We start from the raw sequence: 25,648 nt of genomic DNA, 5'->3' as shown, positions 1-25,648 counted from the left end.
CTTCATCAAGTTGCCTTCGACGGCCCACCACAGAAGGTCCCGGGAGACCGAGGGCGGCACCTGAACCGGGTCCGACATCCTGTCAGAGGACTGCGACCATTGCATCTTGAGTGCCCACTGCAAAGATCTCATCCGCAGGCGAGCCTCTGGCACCATAAGAATGCAGGATGCCATGAGGCCGAGCAACCTCAAGAACTCGAACGCTGGGAGAATCAGGGCATGCTGAAACTTGTGCACCATCTGCTGAATGTGAAGAGCCCTCACCTGGGGAGGAAAACACTGCCCCAGGGAAGTGTCGAGCACTGCTCCGATGTACTGGAGCCGCTGTGTTGGCGTCAAATGGGACTTCTTTAATTTGAGGGAGAAGCCCAGCCTGTGAAGGGAGTGGCAGGTGACCGACAGATGATCCAGGACCTGCTCGGGAGAGCTCCCCCTGATCAACCAATCGTCCAGGTAGGGGTAGACGTGAATCCCCCCTTGCCTGAGATGCGCTGCCACCACCACCATGAGCTTGGTGAAAACCCTCAGGGCGGAGGTCAATCCGAACGGCAGGACCCGAAACTGAAAGTGCGAGTCGCCAACCGCGAACCTCAGGTACTTCTTGTGCTTGGGATGGATCGGCACATGGAAGTAAGCATCCTTGAGGTCGAGAGACACCAACCAGTCATGAAGCTGAAGGGCCTGGAGGACTTGAGAGAGAGTAACCATCTTGAACTTGTCCTTCCTTAGGAGTTTGTTCAAACCGCGAAAGTCCATGATGGGTCTCAATCCCCCGACTTTCTTCAAAATCAAAAAATAAGGGGAATACCATCCCTTGTTCCTCTCCGCTACAGGCACCAGTTCTATGGCGCCTTTCTCCAGCAGGGCTTGAATTTCCCGCGCAAGGAGCGGAACGGACTCTGCAAAGAGAGGTTCCCCAGTGGATTGTCGCAAGGCCTGTGCCGAAAGGGAAGACAGTAGCCGTGGGTTATGATCTCCAGAACCCACACATCTGAAGTAATGGCACGCCACTCTACAAGATGCTGCGCCAGCCTTCCCCCCCAACCGGCGAACCATGGGGCATGGCCTCATGACTGAGTGGTAGCGGCTGCGGCGTTACCTGAGGGCAAAGAGGCAACTGCCCGAGCGGCCTTGGCACCACGGGTACCCTGTCGTCCACCTCTGGTACCCCTGTGTTGGCCTCTTTGACTGCCAGCTTTTCTCGCTTTACTTAAGGACGAGTAATAGCGAAAGGAACCACCCCTCCATTGCTGTCCCCTAGGACGAAAAACACTGAGGTTGGCAAACTGCAGCGCCCAACGACTTCGCTGCAGCTTTTGAGGTCTGCAACCTCTCGTCAGCCTTGCTGCCAAAAAGGTGTTCACCGTCAAAGGGCATGTTGAGGAGCCGGGACTGCACATCAGGAGCAAACCCCGACTTTCGCAACCACGCAAACCTGCGTATCACGGTGCTCGCCGCCATGGACCTGCTGACGCATTCAGCCAAGTCCAAACCCGACTGAACGGACTCACACATGGCATCCTTACCATCCTGGACCATAGCAAGGAAACCATCCCGTTCGACCCCTTCGGGAATATGTTCAGCCACTAATGCAACACAGTTCCACACAGAGTGTGTGTGAAACGAGACAAGGCACAAATGGAGTTGGCCGCCTGAAGCGCCATACCACCAGAAGAAAACACTTTCTTCGCCCAGCCATCAAAACGTTTGTCGTCCCTATCAGGAGGGATGGTAGAGTACGACGCCTGCTTTGCCGGGGCCATGGCCGCCTGCACCACCAAACTCTCCGGAGTGGGGTGCCTGGTCAAGTAGCAGGGGTCGCTACTGGCTGGACGGTATTTTTGTGACAAGGACTTGCTCACCGCCGGGAGACTCTCCGGAGCAGTCCAAGCCGCCGCCACCCTTCTCTGTAAAGCCATATGGAACGGCAGTACCGGGTCAGTTGGGGGACCAACATCAAGGATGTCCGTGAGATCATCCTGCACAAACTCCCCTGGGGGAGCAGACCATCCAAAGTACTCAGAAACCCTAGCCATCAGGCGTCGGTACGAGGAATTGGCATAAGAGCCAGGCTCAGGCCTACAAAACTCCACCTCCGGAGAGGTGTCCAGTCCACTGGCATCATGCAGTGACTGCCTCAAATCGTCAAACTGATTATGGCCCGAGACAATTTCATCTGGAACCTGACTAGGAACCAGGCCATCAGAATCCTCATCCGCCTCTGAAATATATTCCAGGTGGCGAAAAGAAGGCACCCGAGAGTGCTTGCTCTTAACCAGAGCCTTCCTAGGGGGTTCCCCCGTGCCACGGGGTACCTCCGACACGAAAGGCGTCGAGGGCGTCGAGTGAATCGGCGCCGGCGTCGAGAGAACAGGCATCGGCGCCGAGAGGATCGGCGTCGAGGAAATCGGCGTCTACGTCAGATGCAGCGCCGCCAGCATCGGTGGCGTCGACACAGTCCTCGAAGCCGGAGCTCCGAGCGTGTCCTTCGACGACCTGAGCGTCGACGGCTTCGACGACTTCCTCGGAGCCGCAGCCTCGAGAAAGCCTGTCGACACCCTCGACGCCTCAGACGTCAATGTCTTCCTCGAAGACATCACCGGTGCACACGGTCTGGAACGCGTCGAGGACCGGGACCTGGAACGGGTACGTCGAGAACGAGTCCCCTTGTCCGAACGAGACCTCTCCCGTGACTCGTGCCAACCACTCTTGCGAGCAGTGTCTCTCGACCTCTCACGACCGACCCCACTCGGGGGCGCGGACGGCTTAGTACCCTGCGACTCGAGAATCGCCAGCATTTTCTTCCCGAAGGAAGCCCATTCCTCCGGCGTCGCACGGCTGGTGGGGTAAGCGACGTGCCGGGCAGAGTCCTCCGAAGAGGACCTGGAAGACGACCGGTGTCGGCGCTTCAGAGAATGCCTCGAAGAGGCTGAGGAGTGGCGAGACCGACTCCTAGAAGGAGACCCACGAGACTTCCGACGATGATGCTGAGAGTCTCCTCTCGAATCATCCGTCGAAAGCCCCGCAGACTTCGACTTCCGGGGCTTGGACACCTGACCTACTGACAACTTCTTCTTACGTTCACGTAAGGCATTGGACGTGAGCGACTGGCAGTCGATACTGTCATCCGTGTCGTGGGCCTCCCCGAGGCACCAGAGGCAGGCATTGTGCGAGACCGTCACCGACATCTTGGACCCACACTCCCCGCACTTCTTGAAGCCCAGACGCGGGGTCGAAGACGAAGTAGAAGACATCTTCACACGAAGGATTTTCACAAAAATGAACAGGTTCGAAGAACTGAGAAGAACAGAACTCCAAAGAGTCGAGGCGTTAACTGAGATTCACGAAGCAACACGTTTGCGGAAAAAACGGAACTGAGGCTACGGGCGTCGTGCGTCCTACTTATCACATCGGATGACGTCAGAGGAGGTCCACGACGACGGCGCATCGACATCATCGACGCAGGACGCAGAAAAAAGTTTCCAAAACAGCACAGCTGTGGTGATTACATGTCATAGATATGGAATACGTCGGAGGACCCAATCCCCTCGAAAGTTAATTTCACATTCTTGTTGTTCATGGCCTTTAAGAATGCCATTGTATTTTCCCTTGTTCCCTCCCTTGCCGGGAATCGATTTGAAACAGCCAAGTTACCTGTACTGTATATCATATCATGAGATGCAAACATATGAGTGCGTCCATTATTTATTAGCAGTTATGCTTTAAATGTTGTATTGATGTATCTTAATGTTTATTTATAGATTGTCCCAAACGTACACATTTAAATTCAGATAGGTGTGTTTGTTTGGCATCAATTGACCTGGGGAGCCAAAAGTAGCTCCTGGTACAGGAGCTAAATAGTTCCCAGTTCCCCTCAACTTCGAGTCACTAAGACAACATATTTACCCCACGGTACCAAAAGGGTTACCAAGTACTTTAAATGAAAGCAGTTAAGTAATCAACATACACTGTAAAATAGCTATAGGGGGTTGGGGGGAGAGAGGAATAGGGTGAAAGGTTTAAGGACAGTTTCACAGGCCTTTGTCAGGCTGGAAATTGTTTAGCAACAAAAGCAACTTTAGCAACCCAAGCTCTGTTATAGTTCAGTTCTTATCATGTTCCTGCAAAGGAGTCCCTGTAGAAAAGTCTGAAAGGGTTCTCAAGCTATGGAGGGGATAGGCCAATAATCCCTAGCAACTAAGAGACTCGGGTCTACTGACCCAGCCTCCACTGCCTTTGGTCAAATAAAGTAGGTACTTTTAGTTTAAGGGGTTTACACCAAATGTACATCAAAAAAGGATGGGGAAAGTAAAGATGCAAGTTATCTGCATCTCAGTTACCTACAACACCACAGTGACCATGGGACAGGGGATCGGTGGGACAGAAAGGCGCTCTGTAGCGTTTGTTATACGAAGCACACAGGATGTGGGGTTGAGGCTTCAATCATCTGAGGCAGACATCCCAGGAGAGGGTGATGTTGGCTCAAATTCAGTTCTAGCAGGATCGGTCGTCACCTCGGAAGCAGCAGACATGAGTGGATGTTGGTGTGCCCCAGGACAGGGTCGGCAGGCTCTCTGCAGCAGCACTGTCACACTTCAGGATTCAGGATACTTCCTCTTGGTGAGAGGTGGCAGCAGCAGCAGATTCGAGAGATCCTAGCAGAGTTTTGAGGGTGCCAGCAAAGTTTCTAGTGATGAAGGAGACAGTGGCAAGTACATAGCTGACTGCAGGCCAAATGCATACCCGGACACGACAAAGACCTTGAAACAGCAATTGTTACATTGCACGTTTTTAAGACGGCTTGGTTCCACCAGTTCAGAGGAGGATGGCACCCGCGGCAGGTATCCACAAGCGATTTGAAGGCAAAGTTTAGAAATGCAGTCGTTGGCTTGATCAAGACATAAGTCCTCCGATGGGTCTTTGCTGGCCCTTTGACTTTAGTTGCTTGAATATATGTATAATACTATATTGAATGGCTGCAGGTCATCTCCCATTTTATGCAGAATTTGGTCTGGGGCTGTCTCAGCTTACCTATGGAAGGGATCTGCAAAATTGAAACAGGTGGACTAAGACAGACAGACACAAAGACACACAGACACACAGACACACGACCGGCTAGTCCAGAACCGGTCATGAAACGGAATGCACTTATTTGGCAGTTTCCACCATGAGAAAAAAGGAAGATCCCAACAAAAAAGATGGCATAAGGAGTAGGTTTTGCACCTTTATGATCCACTATTTCGAGTAGATGGGACGCAAAAGCATTGGCGTAGTAAAAAAATAAAGTGAACGTCTGTGAACCAGGATAAAGATGGAACACTATTCACTGCCACTAGCCTGTTCAATACACATCAGAAATGTAACTGGGACAGTACTGTAAGAAGAAAAGAAAAAAAAAAACACATACAAACATGTCCCTGATGCACTCTACTGGAGACAGCTTGCCCGCCTCCGTAAAAATTAAGGTGAAAAACAAAGGCAGACATAAACCCTGCACGGGTAGACATGTGGATTGACCAGTGCACCACAAACGAAACAAGAGGAACAGGTGAGTGAGGAAAAAGGGCCTCACCAACCCCCAAAAATTAGTCCAGACCCAAGGAGAAGTAAATATGCTGCAGGCAACCATTGAAGTCAATGGAGGAGGGCCACCAAAGGAAAAGCTTCCCAAACAGCCTTTGTGTACCATTAAAATGTGCCTAGGTATTAACTTTATTCACATGAACAAAACGGAACAACGTACCGGCACCAGAGCGGAATACGATTCCACAATTCTCAGAGGTCACCTCAAACCGTTTGCGCACGCATCATGGCCTATATTAGTCCCTCTCTTTGTCCTTCATTTACTTAAAAATACACAAACACTCTGTACCAAGTCCTATCTGGCACAGTTGTGCTCCTGCTGCCCAATTTAGTTACACATCAAACTTCAGAAGGACCATAGAAAGGCAGAAAATGCCGTCCATGCTACTGGGCAATACTAATAGGAACCAGAGGAAAAGTTGGGGAAGTTCTTAGATGAGTAAGAATTAAGGAAAACAATAGATGCGATTAGGACAGGGGGTGGTAAAATGGTTACTGCCGCAGTAGACCGAAATTCATGCTTTTTAGAGGTAGTCAGTCAGTCAATAAGATGTATTTCAGGAAAACCCATAAAATCAATACATATATACAGAATAAAGCTACAAGAATGATTCTATAGATGCCTCTGCAGAGTGAAAGCGAGCTGGAGCTAAATCATTTGGAACATTGCTTCTCAAAGTTTGACACTACCGAAAATTGATCAGACTTGAAAACTGGATACTGAAAGATTTTTCCTTTCAGTTTGTTAAATAGTTCTGATATGATAAGTCATTTATAACGCGCCTGTGCACAAGTGTTTCTAGGCGCAAAGTTTCTGAAGTACAGACACCAGTACTACGTGAGCTCGTTTACTCCTGTAGCAACCAACACGAATTGGGGGAATTCCCAGAGGAAACCCTCAAATAGACTTCAGCCCTACAGATAAAGCAAGGTACACGGCATTTTCACTCCTTAAAAACAGGCGAACACTGCAAAACAAAAAGAGTAGTAAAAATATATAAAACCAAAAAAAGCTGTCGCATAGGCGTCTGGGCTCTTCCTTTCACCCGTAGAGCTGCACTGATATTTTCACATTAGGGGTACCAGCAGAGCAGAGCCATAGGAAGGAGCGCCTATACAATTTTTAAAAATGGGAATTGAAGGTAAAAACTGCATATTTTAATTTGGATGCCTCACTAGGTGCAATAAAGTATGACTTAAACAATATGTTTGTTTTGGAGTTCAACATTTTCTTTTTAACTAAACTAAACTTGCTCCCATTGGGAATGGGAATTCATGTTTCAATCTCTACAAATCATCGTACTCTAAACTTCAAAAACAGGGAGTAAGATACTCCCCTTACAAAATCTTATCTGGAGCCCAGCTTATAGGTAAAACTAGATAGGAAGCCACAAGAGGCGAGAGCTATACGCCCAACATGCTCCTGTATGTTGATGTGAAACCTTGGGGCCAAGGTTCGGGTTTGTGTGTAGGAACGTTTATCCATTCATTAATTTCAATCAGGGATCATGGGGCTGGGGTCAGACAATGTCAAAACAATTTTAAATACCATGAAACGAAGACAGAAACTGTCAGAGGCGGTCTTCCTTGATGGAGAGAATGCTGGGCTTATTTAACCAATACTAAAAATATTGGTTTTAGATAAAAATCTACATGGGTGTTCAATACACTGTACAATGGGCTATCAGACAAAAAAAACAATTGAACAAAAACTCTATCATCTCCAATTTGTTTAACTTGGGAAAGGGAACACAGCAGGGTTGTCTGATCCTCATGTTCCTTTTCAATGGGAATAGAACCGCTAACCACAGTGATTCATCAGAGATGGCATCACTGGTGACTTGGGTGTATCATGCAGGTGTAATGTTCTCCAATCCAAAATCCTGACGCTCACTCTTTTTAGCAGTGATGGAAGCATTCTGGAGTATAGCTGGCGACAAAATAAATGGGTGATTCGGATTTTCATGCCACTTTTATTGACCTTTTTTTTTAATCTATCTCTAACAACTGGGGAATTAAATTAAATGGGTAAATCATTTAGCCATCCACATCATTAATAACTCAAACAAAGCATTAGTATAAAATAACGGGAACACTATTACTGATCTGGCTAGGCATTTACGAGATGGGAGAAAATGAGTCCTTTGATCTTTTGTAAAGTCAATAGTATTAAAATGCGTGCACCACACCACACCAGGTTTAGTATCCTTTTAAAATGTTACGTGAGAACTTCACAGTATAATTTGTTTAAGCAAAACCTCTGCGGTGGCGGGAAATGACCCAGATACCCTGGCATGTCCTAAACTGGAATGTCGAATTGGGTAAATGTCGACTAACCAATATTGAGAACTAACACCCTGTGCCAAGTGAGCCATTTCCTACAAGGTGTAAATTGGGAAACTATGCCTCGCATTGATCCAGTCCTGGATGTCCAGTTCTTACCTGAAGCTCAACCCCTCGAAGACTGAATTTGTAAGTGCTGACCAACAACACCAACCACCCTGGCAGCTAGACCTGACTCTTTGCTATAAACCTTTAAGGATTCACACCCCAGCTGGTCTCCTGTGTCAAGTCCCTTGGGTTCAACATCGCCAAACAACTCGCGTTCAAACAGCAGATAGAAAGGAAGACACAAACGGCCTAGTACCAAATTTCTCTACTGTGGAAAATCAAACCCTTCATCACAGAAAACAACTTCAGATCTGCTGCCTTGGTCATCTCATACCTGGATGGTGGCAATGCCCTTTTGTAAGGTCTTCCAGTGACTACCCTGGCACCCCTGAATTGTGTCCTGCATGCTGAAGGACTCTGCAAATTCAACCAAATCACCCCGACCCTCATCGAACAGCACTGGCTCCCACTGCAAGCCTTTATCATCTTCAAATCCTGTTGCATCATCTAAAAGACTGTCATCCTGTAGTCCCCAAGATACCTCAATGAGAAACTCAGCATCTCCAGAGGCCTGCAATTCACCCGAAGTAAGAAAACGTGCAGACTTTTATTACGACTGTGCAGGAAGGAAAGAACCAGAAGACTGGCCTTCTCGGTCTACGTCGAAGACTCTGGAACCTCATCCCAGTCAAAATCAGACTTGCCCTATCACTTCTACCATTCGGGAAAGAGTCAAGACTTCCTCTTCAAGGAATTGCTCCTCCCTTACACATAGGTCCCTACATTCTGCACTGCCCACCCTACCTGAGGCTCAGTGATCTGCTGCCCACTGTCTTCCCACCATGCTGCCAATTGCCCACCCTCCCCTATTATCTACCCGCTGCTTTTTCCCCTCTGGTTCCCGCAGTGTTCTTCCCCCTATGACTATAAAGCACCCCTTTTGCTCCTAAAGCTAGGTCCACGTTCAATAAATACCCCAATAATAATAATAATAATATGTGGCCAACAAATTACAAATGCACACTACTCTGAAAAGTCACAGATGCCATTGTCACAGATGCCATTGTCACTGAAATGTAAATTGGAAAATGAGTGTCTTCAAGGGAGATAATTTGTTTATGCGTGGCAACGCTCCCCTCACCACAGTGAATCTGTCACATCTATTGGGTAACCGCTCCCTGACTTGGAAACGATGGATAATGTTAGCCGCCCACTGCATTGAATACTGGTTACTCATGCTGGTCTGATTCTCTCTGGGGAGGGAAGAGTAGTGCATATACACAGCGCAAGACTGTATTATTAGAAATGGTGGGCGATTTCTCTGCCACCTTGACTAGGAATCCAAGGATGAGCAAGCAGTCTGTTACATCAGAGCAGGTTTTGAGCACAGGACTTAATAAACCTCTTCCTCCAAACGGCTGGGTAACAACATTGAGTAAGGTAACATTAGAACAGCTTGGTTACCTGAGCTATGCATAGATGAGTTAAATAAGCAATGGATGAGGATTCTGGGTAGAGGCTTCCACCGTAAAGTTGATGGAACGCTGAAGGTAATTCAGCAGAACGTGCTATATGGGGTTTGTGAGACCACCACCAGGATTCCATTGCTCGAGTTTTTGGGTACAGATATATGCTGCACATGTGCTCCTGGGGGAGGTACTATAGATCAAAATGTTATAGTGCTGACCAAAGGCAGATATGTTCTGGCAGGAGACTTGATCAAGCTGGTCTGATTTTGGAAAAGAAGATGCTACATAAATATGACATTGTGCTAGTTAACTAAGGGGCCATTCATGAGCTGTGCTGGATAACATCAATGGCTGTAGAGGAGCCCACGTAGTGGCCAGGGACAGGTGCTAAGTATTTGGAAATTCTACAAGAAACCAAGAGTAGAGGAATGGGTGAAAGAAATGTTGGGAGTAAATCTCATAAGAACACTGGAAGTTTGTGGACTTGGAGGGCCTAACACCCGCCCCAGGATACACAGAGGATTCAGTCAACGGAAAGTTCTAACTGCGGTTTATTACAGACAAAACCAACAGGGATCAGCACAGAAACAGAGAATAGTCATGCACATCTCGCTCTTCCTCGGCTCGCAGGCCGGTGCAACTCCCAAATGGCGTCACGTCACAACCTGGGCCCTTCGGGCCAAGTGATTGGGTATTGAGTAGGTTATAACCTATATAGGACATTATTCTACTGGCCCTCGCATGTCAGGTGGCTAGCCTGTCCCATCCCCAGTTCACTAACTATAACATTGTTGCAGTGTTGAGGACTTACCATTGGTTGTTGCCCGTTGCTACCTGCCCTTAGGGTACTAAACTGATTGGCTAGAGCTGACCTCCCCAGGCCTGGGATCCGCATTGATTCTCAGCTAACTGTGTACCTCTTCAAGGTTATGAGAATGATTTTGTGTCTGTATTGTAACTTATGAGTATCAACTTTGCCTTACGAGAGTGCTCTCTTGGTAGGCGCAACACTTGTTGCATACATGTTGCGGTCTGTGTCTGGCAGCCTGTGACCGGCTCTCCTTTCCCACTGCGGATCGCTGTCTATTGTCTGCTTCGGCCGCGTCATTTGTACAGAGTTCACAAATGTAAGTCTTGCAGCTCTGAATTATGAGGATTTATTAGTCTTTTCTGCAACTGATCCCTTTGTCGTCTGGGGATTGGAATGCCATCCGTATCTCTTGATCTTGGCTGCAGGTCCTATCTCACACGTCTTGCTCTCTGTCTAGCCTGAATCAGCTCAGCTCGTCTCTTGCTCAGAGGCCTGCTGTAATTTTCCTAAACCTTAAAATGCGGTTTCTACAGTGTCCATGCTATACTACATTCTCCATAGGTTAGTCACACTTGGCTCTGTCAAGTCCCATAGGTTCTCCTGCAGCTCCATGGGGTTACTCGCGTTTAAGCATCTGCAAGCTTTGCTCAGGACCTCTCTCGTCTTGCGGTTCTTGCGTTGCTGCGTTTGGCTAATGGCAAAAACAAAATAAAAGCAATGACATTATGTATATATGTATCTGTCCTCGAACTATAGAACTGTACGTACATGTTCTTCATGTATTAGAGTGTGTGTTTGTGTCCCAAAGTGCGTCTGGCACGTGTGCTTCGTGTCGAACGCTGCTATGTCGTGGTGTCTTGAACGACGTCAGCAACATGGCTTTGTGGTGTTTAGTCCAGGCTGCACATGCAGGTATCTATGATCATGCAGGTATCTATGGTATCTATGATCATCGCCTGTGGCTCTTGGTCATTATCGCTGCTTGAGCGGATACCTCTCAATGTATTTGTCAATCATGGATGACTGGAGTGTTTTCTGGCCTTCTTCCCTGTTACGCATTTAGAAGGGGAGGGCTGGGGTCAGGGGGCCAGGAGGGGAGGGGCAGAGCCAGGATCCCCCCCGCGGTGCCTCTTCAGTAATGTTGAGATTAGCAAAATATGAAAAAAACTTTTTTGAAGGGTCTGGTGATAACGATAAACATTGGGACATGCACTACATTCACAGACCTGTATGCACAGAATCCCAATTGTTGAGTTAACGTTTTTTGCGGTCTTGTCTCCCGCAAAAACACTTGTCTTATGAGTCTATTTCTCTATGTCCTAGCGTTTTACCGAACCCTCCCCCTTGTTTGTTTGGTGCTGTATTGGTTTACCGTTGTGTATGGTTTCTTTTCTATCATTGCAGACGATGACACGCATATAGCCGATTACGATGGAATCGATGTTAAGGTAAGATTGTTCAGGGGCATAAGCACTAATGGAATCATTATCCAACACATTTTTGATTATGGTGAAATGTATTTTATTTTTAATGGAACTGTACGGGATATATGTGATCACTGCGACCACATGTAATTGCGACGGCCGAAAATGACGACTTTTAAAAAAAAATGAAATCCCCTTTACACTGCATAGATATTCGGGGGGAGACCCCCCGCCAACCCCCCATATTTCTATAATATCTCATCCTCCCCACATATATATGTGGTGTAAAGGGGGTGTTTTAAAAAAAAAAAAGTCGCCATTTTCAGCCGTCGCAATTCCCAGGTCGACATTTTTGTACGATTCTACTGTACGCCTTCTTCTATAGTTAAAGTAAAACATAAATATGTCCTTCTAAAGGCAGTGCACCATGGAACAGTGTGACTCATCAGTGAAATGGATACAGGAATGCCAGGTCATCCACACCCTGAAGGAACTACTTCGGCTCAGGAACACCTCTTTAGAATAGCCTGCATCACCTACAAAACTATAAACGAAAGCACCAACCTATCTAGGAGAAAGACACAATTTCTCTGGAAGGCCCACCAACACCAGAAGCGTGCACCTTGTCAGAGTCTAGTAAATGTCAGGCTTTGGAACATTGTACTATCAGACGTTAGACTGGCCCACTCTCTCCTGTACTTCAAAAAGTACCCAAAAACACGGCCCTTCAAAATTTACTTTGCTGAACGCGAACTACCTCCTCCCAGCCTACACCTCTCCGCCCAGAACATTATGAGAAACCCCATCGCTCCCCACTGAAACCTACTAGTTACTCATCTAATTGTACCTTATCCACTCTTTTGAATAACGTGGCACTACCCGATAGCTAGATTCCTGGTATTACCCAAATTGATCTTTTACAATTGACCTTTTGCACAATTGACCTAATTATAGTGGTCCTAATTGACCTTCTGCACAACTGACCTTTATATTATTTTAGTTATTTTATATATGTATTGGGTTGGGTTTGGATTATCAATAATATAAGGGGATTGGGGGGTGGTCCCGAGGGGTTTTGGATTGAGTAGGGAGTTGCGGGGGGTGTCTCCCCACATATATGTCCTAATTGACCTTCTAAATTAGGTAAATTCTCCTGATGTCAATTCTCCCGAGGTCAATTGTGAAAAGGTCAATAAGTATACAACCAGGTTCACGCTATGCAAGTGCACCAGAGGAATACCTGGGTACAGTGTCAGTAATATCTTGCCATGTGTTTTGACTCTAATGCCAGATTGCATATAGATATGGAACAAGCGTGCATAGTGTTTTAAGCACCAAGAGTGAAACAAATGTCCTCTATTTCACATGGAATTGATTTAATGAGTAGAATGTAAATTTGAAATGAACTATAAAATATGACAATAAATGTAGCTGCAATAACTGGACTGATGAAATATATAGTGAAAAGAGGGAAAAAGAAGTAACGCACACAAATACAGAAATCTCAATATGTGACTGCTATGGGTTGGTATTTTCTACTGTCTCCTTTACAATGCTGTACAGCTTCTAATACATGTTATGGAGCTCAAAGCAATACAGATTTAAAAATGTCACAATTCAAAACAGTGGATCTCCTTTTATTCACCTTTGACCGGTATCAGCTAAACCAAGATCATCTATGAAATACAGCAACATATCCTTCCAATTCCACATAGACACCATTCACACTGGCGATGTTCTACTTGCTCTGAATCAGTAACAAATGGGCAGAGACATCTTCCATTCACATCGTATGTTGACAAGCACAGTGGACTCTTGCCAACTCTCGAATTAGAAAAACACTGCAACCACCATTTTCCTCGTTGGTCATAAGTACTAAACATTGGCAAATGTAACCAAATCCAACAAAATGAAGACAAAAAAAGATCTGAAATACACATGGGAAAGAGTTTGGTTTGTCAGAAGAGGTTGGCAGCACTTACCTCATGGAGGTTTAGTTCTTTCACCTTTTCTTTCAGGATAACCTAGAACAGAAAGAGGTAAAAGGTTACTTACTTCATTAATCTGCACACACCTTCAGAGATTCTGACATTATTGGATATCACATAGGAACCTACATCTCAGATTATCAATGGATAGCAGCCTACACAGGGTAACTATGTCCATTCTAGGGTCCGTATGATCAACAAGTTCACTCCTTTACGGATAGTAGTAACTTTAGGCATGTACAGATTATAAAAGCTCATATCAGGGGACAGTACTGTTCTAAACTTTCAGTAACTGCCCTAGAAATCCCAAATGCTTGGAAGCAAAGGGGCTTTAATCAGAGTAACAATGCACGTGCCGTAGGAGAATCCTCTGGGCCAACAATGGAGCCCTTCCATGTTGCCCCCACCATTCAACCTGTAATTGAGCTCTCTAGCCAAGTCAATGAGATATTCCACGTATAGTTACAGTACGGGGTATTCCACACTCAAATCACAGTTCACATATAAAGTGTATTATACTTATAACATACACATGTGATATTAGGATGATACATTCGTCAATATGTTGGGTCTGCATAATACTTCTCCCCCATGAAGAGGAACTAAATGTCTAGATTACACACCCCTGGATGAGGGTGAAGCGAGTGTTTAAAAGGGTGAAACAGAAAACTAACATCTAGGGACTGACTTCAGAAGTAGCATTTAGCTCCACTGTGTTGGCCCATTCTGTTGGGTAATGTCCCTATCCAGTTGGGAGCACAGACGGAAATGTGGGGGTTGCCTTTGAGCTCTGCTTTGACAGTCAGGTAAATACAGTGAGTCTACTTAACATGGGATGGAGGTTACAGCTCTCCCTCATGATCCAATGATGAAGTGGGTCATACTAGTTGTCGGACCCTTTCATATTAAATGAACATAGTTTCATGAGCCTACCAAAAGGCAAGTACTTGCACTACAGAAAGTGCCTCAACCGGATCACAAACAAACGAGCATATGTCCTCAACCTCAAAGATCAACCCAGTGGAGCAAATGAAAGAATTTAAGGTACTATGCACCACACCAATTCAGGGTGTAGTGGTCCTAAATATCTCTAGAAACTAACCTTATTATGGAGCAACCCGAAACCAACTCTCCTGTCAATCTTCTCAGATAATCCTGGGACCCACTTACTGGAACAATATAGACACATCACGTGGTAAGAAAATATTTAGAATACACCCCCGTTAGCACAATTAACCTGCGACAATCGCCACTCTCACTTTGTTGCTTCATTGCGCAGAATTTGTGTCTTGGGTATACACAGAACCCAGTCAGTTTTTTTTTTTAAAGTTGTACTTTTATGCCTGCTGGGACCGGTAGTAACAGGGCATCTACTACTGTTATGGCAGCAAAACTACATACTGCACCCTATTAATTGCCAAAATGAATACCTTATTCTCGATTGTTACCCGAAGTTTCTTTCTGGTTTTGGAATGCCACTCCACATGATGGAGTAGCTTCATTTAAGCAGGCTCCAATTCAGTCCGTGGGTGATTGGCCTGTTAAAACAGGCAGCAAGCAGTACAATGAGACAACTGTATACACCACATAGTGTAATGTGCTGGAAGGACATGCTGAGCGCCGACAGGCTGATGGGAAGGAACAGAATTCTAATAGTAAAATGGCACCCAACGTACGTAGCATGTTCCCAACCCCATTACTTCAATGTAAAGAATTAGTGATACATGGAATTACACCTTCAATAAACATCACTGTGTTGTTTCCTGTGCATCGTTACCATCACCCGACTCTAGGACCCTGCCCTAGATGAGTGCCGTGCAGTTTCCTAGAACTATGTAAAGAAGGGCATACATGTGAACATATTTGCATATGTGGTTATATGGTTTTAGCAAAGGCTACTGGGACTTTGAAAACCCTACAGTGAACCGCTTGCCTCTTGACTGGAGTGAAGGAAAATTGATTAAGGTTCCAGAAGAATGTGTGAATTTGGGGAATCCTCTTTCAGAAGTTAACTTGTGACCCTGCAACAAATTCTTTATGTGGAAATAGAATACTGAAAAAGCAGTGTCCCGAACTAAATTGAAATTGTACTTTTTTAGGCAAATCTTTAACGAAGGATATAGTCTCACCTGTTTGTACGCATATAGTTCCTTGTGTGCTTGATGTCTTAGTCTGAAATTAAAGAGAAAAGGAAAACATCAACAGGAGAAGAGGGATCCTTGGGATTCACATTTTTATGGGGTTCAGACAGGATAGACAATCTATGGTTAACTTCCGCCTCCACCCCCTACTAGCGTATCTACCCGTTACTGAAGCACCCCAAGTCTAGGAAAGCATAACATATTAAATTCATAGCAAGCGATTTCACTTCGCTGTGAAAATAAAATAAAAGGATTGTAGCTCATTAAGTTCTAGGCAAAAACAAACACAGGGTTACTTTAACCTTCTCGTTCATCCATGGGTGGATGGTGGGGGCGTGCCCTGTAACCACTGCTTTGCTTTATGAGGCGCAATGAAGTCGTGATAGACGTCAATTTTTACATGATTTACCTCTTTGTTTTGAAAGCTGGTAGAGTGGCACAGAGGTGGCCGTGGGAGCAGTGCACAAACTCATTAACCCGGCACATTCAATTTTCGAGTACAATCATTAGCGTCAAACCAATAGTTTCCATTTACTCAGTCCGAATAAAAGCACTCTGCAATGGCCCAACCGGGGATCACCCGTGCACGATGTAACCAGGGCTTAAACAACAAGTTGTGTGCCCAAACATACCAACATCACTCTTTCACCAAAATGGCACGATAGCCACGAATGCGGCATAAAACCTGGATTGCGGATTAGTACACGATATGTAGATTATTTATAACGTGCTTAATACCCAGAGGTTTATAAGCGCGGACCCGGGATAGAAACCGTGTTGCTCCGTGTCATCTTGATTCCAAGACGAGCACGTTGCCCCTGAGCTATCCTCCCGAGACTGTGCAATATTTGCAAGAGGTGCAATGAAATCTAAACGCAATGCACTGCAGACATCGCGGGCTTCATTTACTTCTGGCACAATCGCAGCCGGAAACAAAATGTACTTTACGCACAGGGAACCGGGAGACTCATCAATCAGTCCAATAAGCTGCAGCAGGGTGATTGCATACTATTATTCTGCAGCTCTAGATCAGCTAGATGTGGCTAGCATTTTAATTTGCAGTGGGCATCATTTCCATATATACAACACATTCAGTTTCAGGGCTCTGAATAAGCCTATTTCTACCCCATCCTACTCCAACAATCGCACCCTGCCTCGCACAAAATGGAAGCTAGGCCATTGATCTAGACTGTGTGCCTGCTTCAGCAGGACAGCATCACATGATGTAGCTCACACACCACTAGCCCAATCAGCGCAAAGTCGAACAGCGCAGGGGAAGAGGACTCCACTCTTCCGCCATGCCCCACTCGCTCCTCAAAGACTCAGACAGCACACTCTGCTGGCAAACAAGTGGCTGACAGATGTGGTTTGCTGCCAATTTCATAAGTAAATATTTCCTTTTAGTGACCTTGCAAAATAACTAAAGAAAAAGGTCATTTGTAAATGGCAATGCCCCCTTTTTGTAAATGTTATAATAAAAATATTTTTTTGCTAAGCATTCTTTTTATTTAGCTCCCTGCATGTTAAAGCATGAAGCTAAAGAGGTCAAATCTTTGTGTAGAGCCCAGAACATCTCAAAGACCATCAACAACATGGTTCATTATTTCTCGGTCAACTGGAGTACTGTCGTTTTCAACCCACCCAAAAGAGGAGGTAAAGTTTGGGTGGGTAGGTCAACAAATCCAAATGGTCAAAAATATTCACTTATCAGTCTCACTATATACAGCCACTTTCCACCACTAAATCATGTCTGTAAGGAAGGGCCTTGTGCTGCATGCAGCTTGCTATCAAAACAGCAGTTGGCTAACACTCAAGGTGTTCACAGAAAGCTAGGGTAGATAGTCCCCTCAATGCCACAATGACACATCGATCACCAGAATGAGCAATGAACATGACCGACAAAACAGAGCTCCCGTAAAGATTGGCCAGAAGCCCACAATATAGGCAACTAGGTTGTTAGACTGAGAAGATCGCTAATTTCTCCTACAAACTGGAACTACTGGCTTCTTGAAGATCACTGCAGTCAGTGGTAACTCCCTTATTCGGGCTTCTGGAACAAAGAAAATTCAGAAATCCAAAGGCCGGCCTTCCAAATTTGAGAAGAACTATGTTGCTGTGTTATGAATGCTGGTCAATCTCTAGGGAGGAGGTAAAGCCATACCGGATTCTGTGTACACAATCAGTCCTATGAACTGCAGAGGATTGCGAGGAGTAAAGAACAACTTTTTCATCTCAACAAATGGAGATGGGAACATGTCTTCCACTCTTAACACGCCATCCGGTGTCGGTCATCGGGATATGGGAAGGCGTGAAGCCTTACCCCAAGAAGATGAGCCATCCACAACACCACTATCTTTTGAACACTCTGGGAACCAAAGATCAGGATGCAAAAACCTGCATCTTGCAGATCTAAAGAAACAAGACAACCCATCAGCTGCAGACATTGGAGGCTCTCAGCCAGAGTGAACCTGCCCTTCTGGGGAGCTGGTGTAGTAGCCTCAGGTCCAATATGGCCCAGCGTAACACGACTTGACCATGAACAAACTCCATTGGCAAATGGTGAGAGATCTTCTCCACGATGTGCAGCACCTGACAGGGCATAGGCATAGGCAAAAGGGTAGGGTGGGGAGGAAACAAGAGGGAGACCATATAGCCCTGGGAGATGATCTGCAAGGCCCACCGGTTTGTTGTCGCCTCTTCCTACAGAAAAGAAAAAAAACTATCCTGCCTCCCACAGTAGAAGAATGAGAGGTAAAGTCCATTCAGAGGGGTTGAGCAGCAGGATTGCTTGCAGGTACAGAGGTAGATGCCACTACCTGGCTCCACATACTCTGATGGGGGTGCAAACACTGCCCCCTGCTCCTGTGGCAGTAGCTGTCAAAGATACGTTTCCTGTTGAGGCTTCTTGCCAGGCATTAAGGTCCCTCAGCCCCCAGCATAAATCATGTCATTGCTTCACATCACACGGCATACCATGTCTTAGTCGCAAAAAATTAATGATCCGTTAACAGTAGCTAGCACAAATTGTGTTGCCCGATATTACAGGAGGCTTATGGTCTTAACGATTTGACCATGTCTCAGTGGGATTTTAGTTTTTCCAGGTCGTCATTCGTTTTACTCCAAAGAAAAGGTTGAGGTCTTTAAAGGGCATTTGAAAACGAGCCCCCACTGTAGGAGAGTGTACTACCAGGCTCCCTAGGGAATGTTGCAATGTTGGCTGGCTCTGGACAGTATTTTTCTATACAGTATTGGAGAGTGCAGGTAAAGAGGCAGGCTTTTACCAGAGCAACAATACAGGTTCTATAAAAACCTTACCAAAAGGCAAAAACATGAAATGGGCGGGTTGAGGTTATAATATGCCATACGTACATGTGCTGACAGACCCCAGGACTCTACAGGCCTAGTTCCACACTGAGAAAAGAGCCATGTTCAATTCTTAAAAATGATACAGCAACCATACCAATCTCTAAAACAGAAGGAAGGATTCAGGCCACTGGTCTGCCAAATGCACTAGAGCCAGATCAAACTGGTCGTCCGGGGCAAATTATTCCTGGAGACCCATGCCCCCCAAATCCTACTGTGGTAAATGGACAAACAGGATGTCATTTATAGTTGTGTGCTGGTCTCCACCAATACAAGGTGGCGACCTCAGCTCTGGAATCAGACCCACATGGTAGCATAGGGGCATACAAAGGCAATGATGGAGTCACTGGCGCTGATAAAGTCAGAGCAAAGGAGTATATTTGGAGACTGGAGCCAAAGCCATACGTAACGCTTTCACGTAAGCCACGTAATGAAAGAGCCATCTTGGCCTACACTGCTAGCTGAGCAGCTGGTGCCTGTTTAAACACATTGAGCATGGCTGCTAGGAAAGCCTCCCACTGCTGCAGAGGAAGTAGGGATGAGGAAAGCTGCGCTGTCACTCAACCCTACTAGGGAAGGGACAAATCCCTCTTGAGAACGAGACCTGGCAGCAATTAACTGGTAATGCCAGTTCTGAGACAAGGATTGGGCATGGGAAAGATTTTTCTTTTCTTTTTCAGTCTCCCTGAGTCTATAAAGGTGCTCAGGGGTCTAAGGCTTTAGGATGGTCTCAGTCAGCAAGCTTGTCAGAAGACCTCTTACTAAGAGGCATAGAAACAGTGGGCACTAAACATTGAATAGTTTTTGGGTGTATTCAATGACAGGAGCCATAATCTGCCCTACCGTGGTCCAGCCCCAAATATCACACAGTGCTGATGCAAGTCAGATACTGCCATCTGTTTCGTATATGGTTAACAGACTTTAATCTGACTTGAGTGGGGAGGAAGAAAGTGGGTGTTCCTCAAAAACCCAGCATCTGCTACTGCGGAAAAAAGGGTTGAGCTGAGAGAGGGTTCACGCAGCTCCATATACGAACCAAAGACCAAGTGAGTCAGCGCAAACCCTTGTGATGCAATTTAGCGAAGAAAGGAAACATGTCTCACCCAGTTTGCATCTCAAGGACGTTTCAAAAGTGGAGAAATCTGGTGGAGAAAAGTATCCATTAGGAATTTTAAGCCAAGAATGTACAATATCTACCTAGGCAGCTTCGTCCAAGTTATTGCTTAATGGGAAAAGTTTGCCCCTGAAGAATCAGACTAGCGGTTATATACCTGCTATCAAGTCCTGGTGCACCTCCAATATTCTCTGCCCCAACGCCAGCAAGACTGAGAGCCTTCCTATTGGGACTCCTCCCTCTTTTTTCCTTCTCACTCTGGCCATCTTCTATAGGCACTCCCCTTCTTCATCTGAAGCCAGAAACTCCTCGTTCCTCCTTCACATTCAGGACCTTGTCAAGAAGGTCCATTTGCAACCCCACCTCTTCAAAAGAATTCTTCCTTTCCTCACTTTCCCCCAGAAACGGAATGGGCTTCATTACGAGCCTGGCAGTAACCCTGCCGGTGCTACCGTCAGGTTGCCACCGGACTCTTAATGATTTACCGGTGCCTGACTTCCTGGTGCCACCGGTTCATTACAAGTCAGGTCACAGCGGCCACGGGAGGCAGACTCTTCAGTTTGCTGATCCAGATACTAAGGGTGCTGGTGAGCTTACCAGCACCCTTGTTTTCCAGGACCGGCAAACTCCTAATGAGGCCCAATGTCTCTAGAGCTCTGGTTCTCTGTAGGATAGAGTACTGCAATAGCCTTTTCCTTAACCTAACCTACCCTTCTCTATGGCCAGCTAATCCGGAATACGGCTGCAAGACTAATCCTTGGCCTCAAGCCCAGGGACCGCATCTCTCCAGCCCTAAAAGACCTCCGCTGGCTCCCGGTTGTTGCAAGGATCACTTTCAAATCCCTCTGCATCACCCATAAGGCTATCTGGGGCCGTAGACCACACCATCTACAACTTGCTCTTACTAAATACTCTCCCTCTAGATCTTTACGCTCTCCAGCACCAGCTTTGTGTGTGTTAAGTGGAGGCCGATCTCTTTCCTCAGCAGACTTCCTCCTGTGGAAGAACCTCCCCCTTCCTCTTAGTCTTGAGCCGGAGGTCCTCAAATTCCGGAAGCTCCATCAGACTTTCTGTTTCCCCTCCTCCTTCCCTTCCTCACTTCCCTGCTAAACCCCACAGTTGCTGAGATTTATGACCATGGCCCTTATGTGTCCTCTTGGGCCCTGGCCTTTCACACCCAATCACATTCAGCCTCCGTCCACTCCCAGCACTTGCCTTGGCACCCACTGGCCTTGCCACCACAGACCTGCACTTATTTATTGACAGCGGACCACTCTCATCTAGGCACTTACAGCTGCTCACTCCCCAGCACTGCCCTCTTGGGACACTTAGCACGTACCGCCAACACCCACTCCCTCGTCCCTTCTCTCTCTCTGCACTTGCACATTCTGAATGCTCACAAGGCCTGGTATGTCCTCCTCTATCTTTCATTGTTCTATTCTGTACAATAAAGTGTATTCTGTACAATAAATAATGTATATGGAAGGCAGCCGATTATCTGCTGAACAATGAGACTTTTTCGCATAGGTATGAAACCTTAATAAACTCGAAGATTCCAAATTTGAATAGTTTTCCAAAATGAACAGTTTTTATTTACTATTTATTTATTTTGACATTTGTATAGCGCACTTAGCCCGGAGCCATCTATACGCTAAATATGTATACTATATATGCACAATGACTTTCAACAGTGTGGATCCAGAAATGTCAGCCAGGACATGTTTCGATCCACGTGGATCATCTTCAGGTGGTTCGTCTCCTGTACAACATCCAGGAACTTGATGTTATGTTATTTGGCATTTATATAGCGCCTTATATATCATTGGTATGACCTCAAATCGCTGGTAGGTTGAACGCCCTCAGGAACCGTAGTTCAAGTCAGTAGGGAGAGAGAGTGCCGTATGGTACGTGGGTGCACCAGATATGTGTGCAGCTGGTGTAGTTGTTTGAAGAAGCTGCTTTCTAGCGATAAGTGTGGTGCTGAAGATATCAGTTGGATTTGTGCAGTCCGGTGCGTGGACACTCAGACTAGGTTCTGGCTGCGTTAGGCCTGAGGAACGCCTATGTGAACAGCTACGCTGAAATGTGCTCAGCTAGCTGCGTTTTATTAGGGTGATGAGGTGCTCATGGGGTCGTATTCGTATGTGAACGGCTAGTCCGAATTGTCAGGGCTATAGCTGTGTTCTAGTTGACTGTTGGTGTATAGTAGAGAGTAAGCGTTGCAGTGTGATATGGTGGTTATCTGTAGAGGCGCCCGAGAGAAGGCACGTGGACAGGACGGAGGTGACATACATAGCAACATACAGATAAATAGTGACAAGGGTCGGTACAGGTATATATGGGGATACAGATATATACGGGGATACATGTATATAGCGTATATCCGCACAATCCGTTCCATCTGCACCAACAGTTCCAGGAGACGAGCCACCTGAAGATTAGAGGAAATAAGTCCAATTCGGAAAACTATGACAGTTTGGAATCTTTGAGTTTAAGAAAAAAGTTGCAGATAATCAGCTTCCTTCCAGACACATTGACCAGTCCCTGACCAGGACAACGCTTGAGACAGGCACGTATGTTCAAAAACACAGAGTGCTTATGGCATCTCTACTAGCTGTTATACAACTACTAAAAAAGAATCAGTTGACAACGACAGGAGCAGGGTACGGCAACAATAAAAACGTAGGTCAGGTGGGGAGAACATTTTAGAGATTTACCTCTGGCAATAGTAACCTCAACCTCTTGGAGACCAAGGAGCCACATCTGCAAAACAAGCAGCACAGTCTGGAAGAAAAACCTCATCAAAGTCTCACATTGTATTAACAGGGTAGCAGTTGCAGTGTCTCTCTCCTTGCTGCGCAGGTGCTCGGATCCCGTAGTATAACTCGATGACGTGCCCATGGAGCGCAACCACTTCCTGTAGGTCACACCCGTTCACCTTCAACCCTTCAGCAAAACTGAAGACTAGCGATAACGTGGCACCTTCTAATTCTAATCATTAGTACCTATGAAGCCACACTGTATACTAGGACCTCAGCTTTTCCACTAAAACACTGACGGGTGGTCTGCCTGGTGTCTTGCATGGCAAGAGTTGGCTTATGAGGAAGTCTGTGGAGCTGCTGGTAAGACATCCAGCCTTCACCATCAGGGTCAAATGGGACCAGAAACCGAATTTTAAGTTTACCACGCGGTCAGCCTTGGAAGCCAACAAGTGAACATTGTCGGTTTCAAATAATCACTCTTTGTATGCTCCGAAGACAAAAAAGACCCAATTTTTAAGGCTATATATGTAGGCTATATATGTATATAGATGGCGGACGTCACTGAAAAGGTTAATCCTTAGGTAAGTATACGTTGTGTGCCCACACCAGGGAAAACCATGCTGCATTCACTTTTCAAATGCATTAAAAACAACTCAGCCCCTGAGTTATTTCACCATTAAATCATCCGACATGGCCTAAACTGACGCTCCATTGAGTGACGGCCAACATGCAAAGCGGAAGAGAGACACTGCATCCTTCTTTTCGAAATGACAACATAAGATTCGTTTCATCTGAGCAAGAGCATATTTCGAAGGAGAAACCAAATCTGTAATACAGAATGCCTTCTAGGGGTTCTGTGAATACAATCAAGACTCTTGCACGCTAATTTCTTCGATCGCAATTAGTTGCGTTTTGCTTCCACTTCTGCTGCTATTTTTTAAAATGTGTTTCTAATGCACGCATGCATACAGTATTGAGAGCACACTGATGTCACCAGCATATAACAGCCTCTAGCAGCACCATATCTATCAACAGAGGCCTCTAGTCAATCAGGATTAACAAGAGGTGTGTCAGTTGCACGTCATTCAATGAATTAACATGGCATAACATTGGTTTTACATTTCAGTTTTTGGGACCGTGTTCGGCACTAACAAGGTGTTCAATATGGGCAGGCGCATTACAGACACATTTTGTGCTATTCCTTTTAGCAACCTTCTAGGTTTTCTTGGAAAATCAACATCTTGACACAGCACACGGCTTCATTCTAAGAAATGCATCTCCGCCATCTCTCCACCAGCACAGATAAAAACGTGAAATTAAAAAAAGTTATGAAAAAGATGCCACCATCCATTCCCTCAACACCCTTAATAACCCTCAGCAGCTTCAATAGGAATTTCATTATAACTCTATCTCAAAACAGCCGCTGGCAGTCAATATCCGGTCTGTGTCCTATGCAGCATTACTGGAGGAGTGGGGGACTTGCAAGGGGGTGTAGGGCAATGACTATGGTAATACGCTCAGCTTTTCCACCCAGGATAAGACCGCAGCTGTGGGCCAGGACTCCCCGATCCACATCCGTAACTGGACCTTCTTGGGCTGACATGTTTGTTGTAATCCTCAAACCACATTGTTCTGTGCTCAGTTGATCCCCAATACATATACATAGGACGGTTTCAAGAATGGTCCATGTAATTCAATAGCTTGCTTTTACAAAAAATGCTCAATTCTAGATTCTCAACAGCCTCAGGGGCTCCCATTTTCTTATTGGCAAGTCAAAACTCTATACCTACACCCATTGAAAGGCTGCAAAGCGGCTTATGACCAAATACAGCAGAGTCTGATGTGGAGACAGAGGGTTTTTGGTGGCAGCTCCTTCTGCTCCGAACAAGATCACTCCTGTCCATCTAACTCAAGGAAGGACCATAAGACCTGGCTGTTGCCAATTTTATGAAGCCCAATCAGCCCTTTATGCCCTGAATTGGCTCCAAGAAGTGTCTTCAGTGATGGCCGACCACTGAAACACAACATTACATAAATGCTTGTCAGCTGTGTAAAGAAGTTGTTCTAGTAATGTATCATTAACAAAGCATCAGTGCTGATAAGTGCCAATACTGTCCCACTAATAGTCCTGGCACTGTCCCAGAAAAAGCATCTCGGGTCTCCCTTTCCGTCACACTTATCATTGCCGCCGCCCTTACTTCTTTTTTCGTTAACCCAAAATAGGTTTCCCCCACTCTTCCCCAATTCCCCCTCGCAGTGCGTTACCCTCCCCATTTCTGGGAACAGATCTGGTACAGTTCTGATCATTACCAGTCTCGCCCTCTGAGCCCCATATCCTTCCTCTCCATGCTCTGTGTCACCCTCTGTGCACATCTCACTCTCAGTGTCCAATCGTTCTGTACTTCATCTCCCTCCCAGTTTCCATCGGTGTGGCCCCATGTTACTTTTCCTTCAGTCCTGTCTCGTTTTACTTATCTCGCTCTTAAAACATGTCTGATGGCTAGGACAGAGACATATTGGTGACCACTGGGAGCCTTAACCTTTATAGAAGACTTGTCAACCTATTCAAGGAGGGCGCACAACATGGATTGGCCGGATCCCT

General features: G+C 46.0%; 1 protein-coding gene across 2 annotated transcripts in view; it reads right to left on the bottom strand.

Moving 5' to 3' along the window:
- Nucleotides 1–25,648, bottom strand: part of RNF24 (ring finger protein 24) — a 254,389-nt gene that overhangs the window by 32,652 nt on the left and 196,089 nt on the right. For both annotated transcript variants that reach the window (XM_069632219.1, XM_069632220.1), the window contains exons 3-4: nt 15,796–15,838; nt 13,661–13,702 (exon numbers count right to left, since the gene is read on the bottom strand). In XM_069632219.1, the coding sequence (XP_069488320.1) occupies nt 13,661–13,702; nt 15,796–15,838 (85 nt within the window). The remainder of the gene's footprint in view (nt 1–13,660; nt 13,703–15,795; nt 15,839–25,648) is intronic.

The sequence above is a fragment of the Ambystoma mexicanum genome, chromosome 6q (genome assembly GCF_040938575.1).
Source record: "Ambystoma mexicanum isolate Mex_15411 chromosome 6q, UKY_AmexF1_1, whole genome shotgun sequence".
NCBI lineage: Eukaryota > Metazoa > Chordata > Amphibia > Caudata > Ambystomatidae > Ambystoma > Ambystoma mexicanum.
This window is presented reverse-complemented; position numbering and strand designations above follow the sequence as displayed.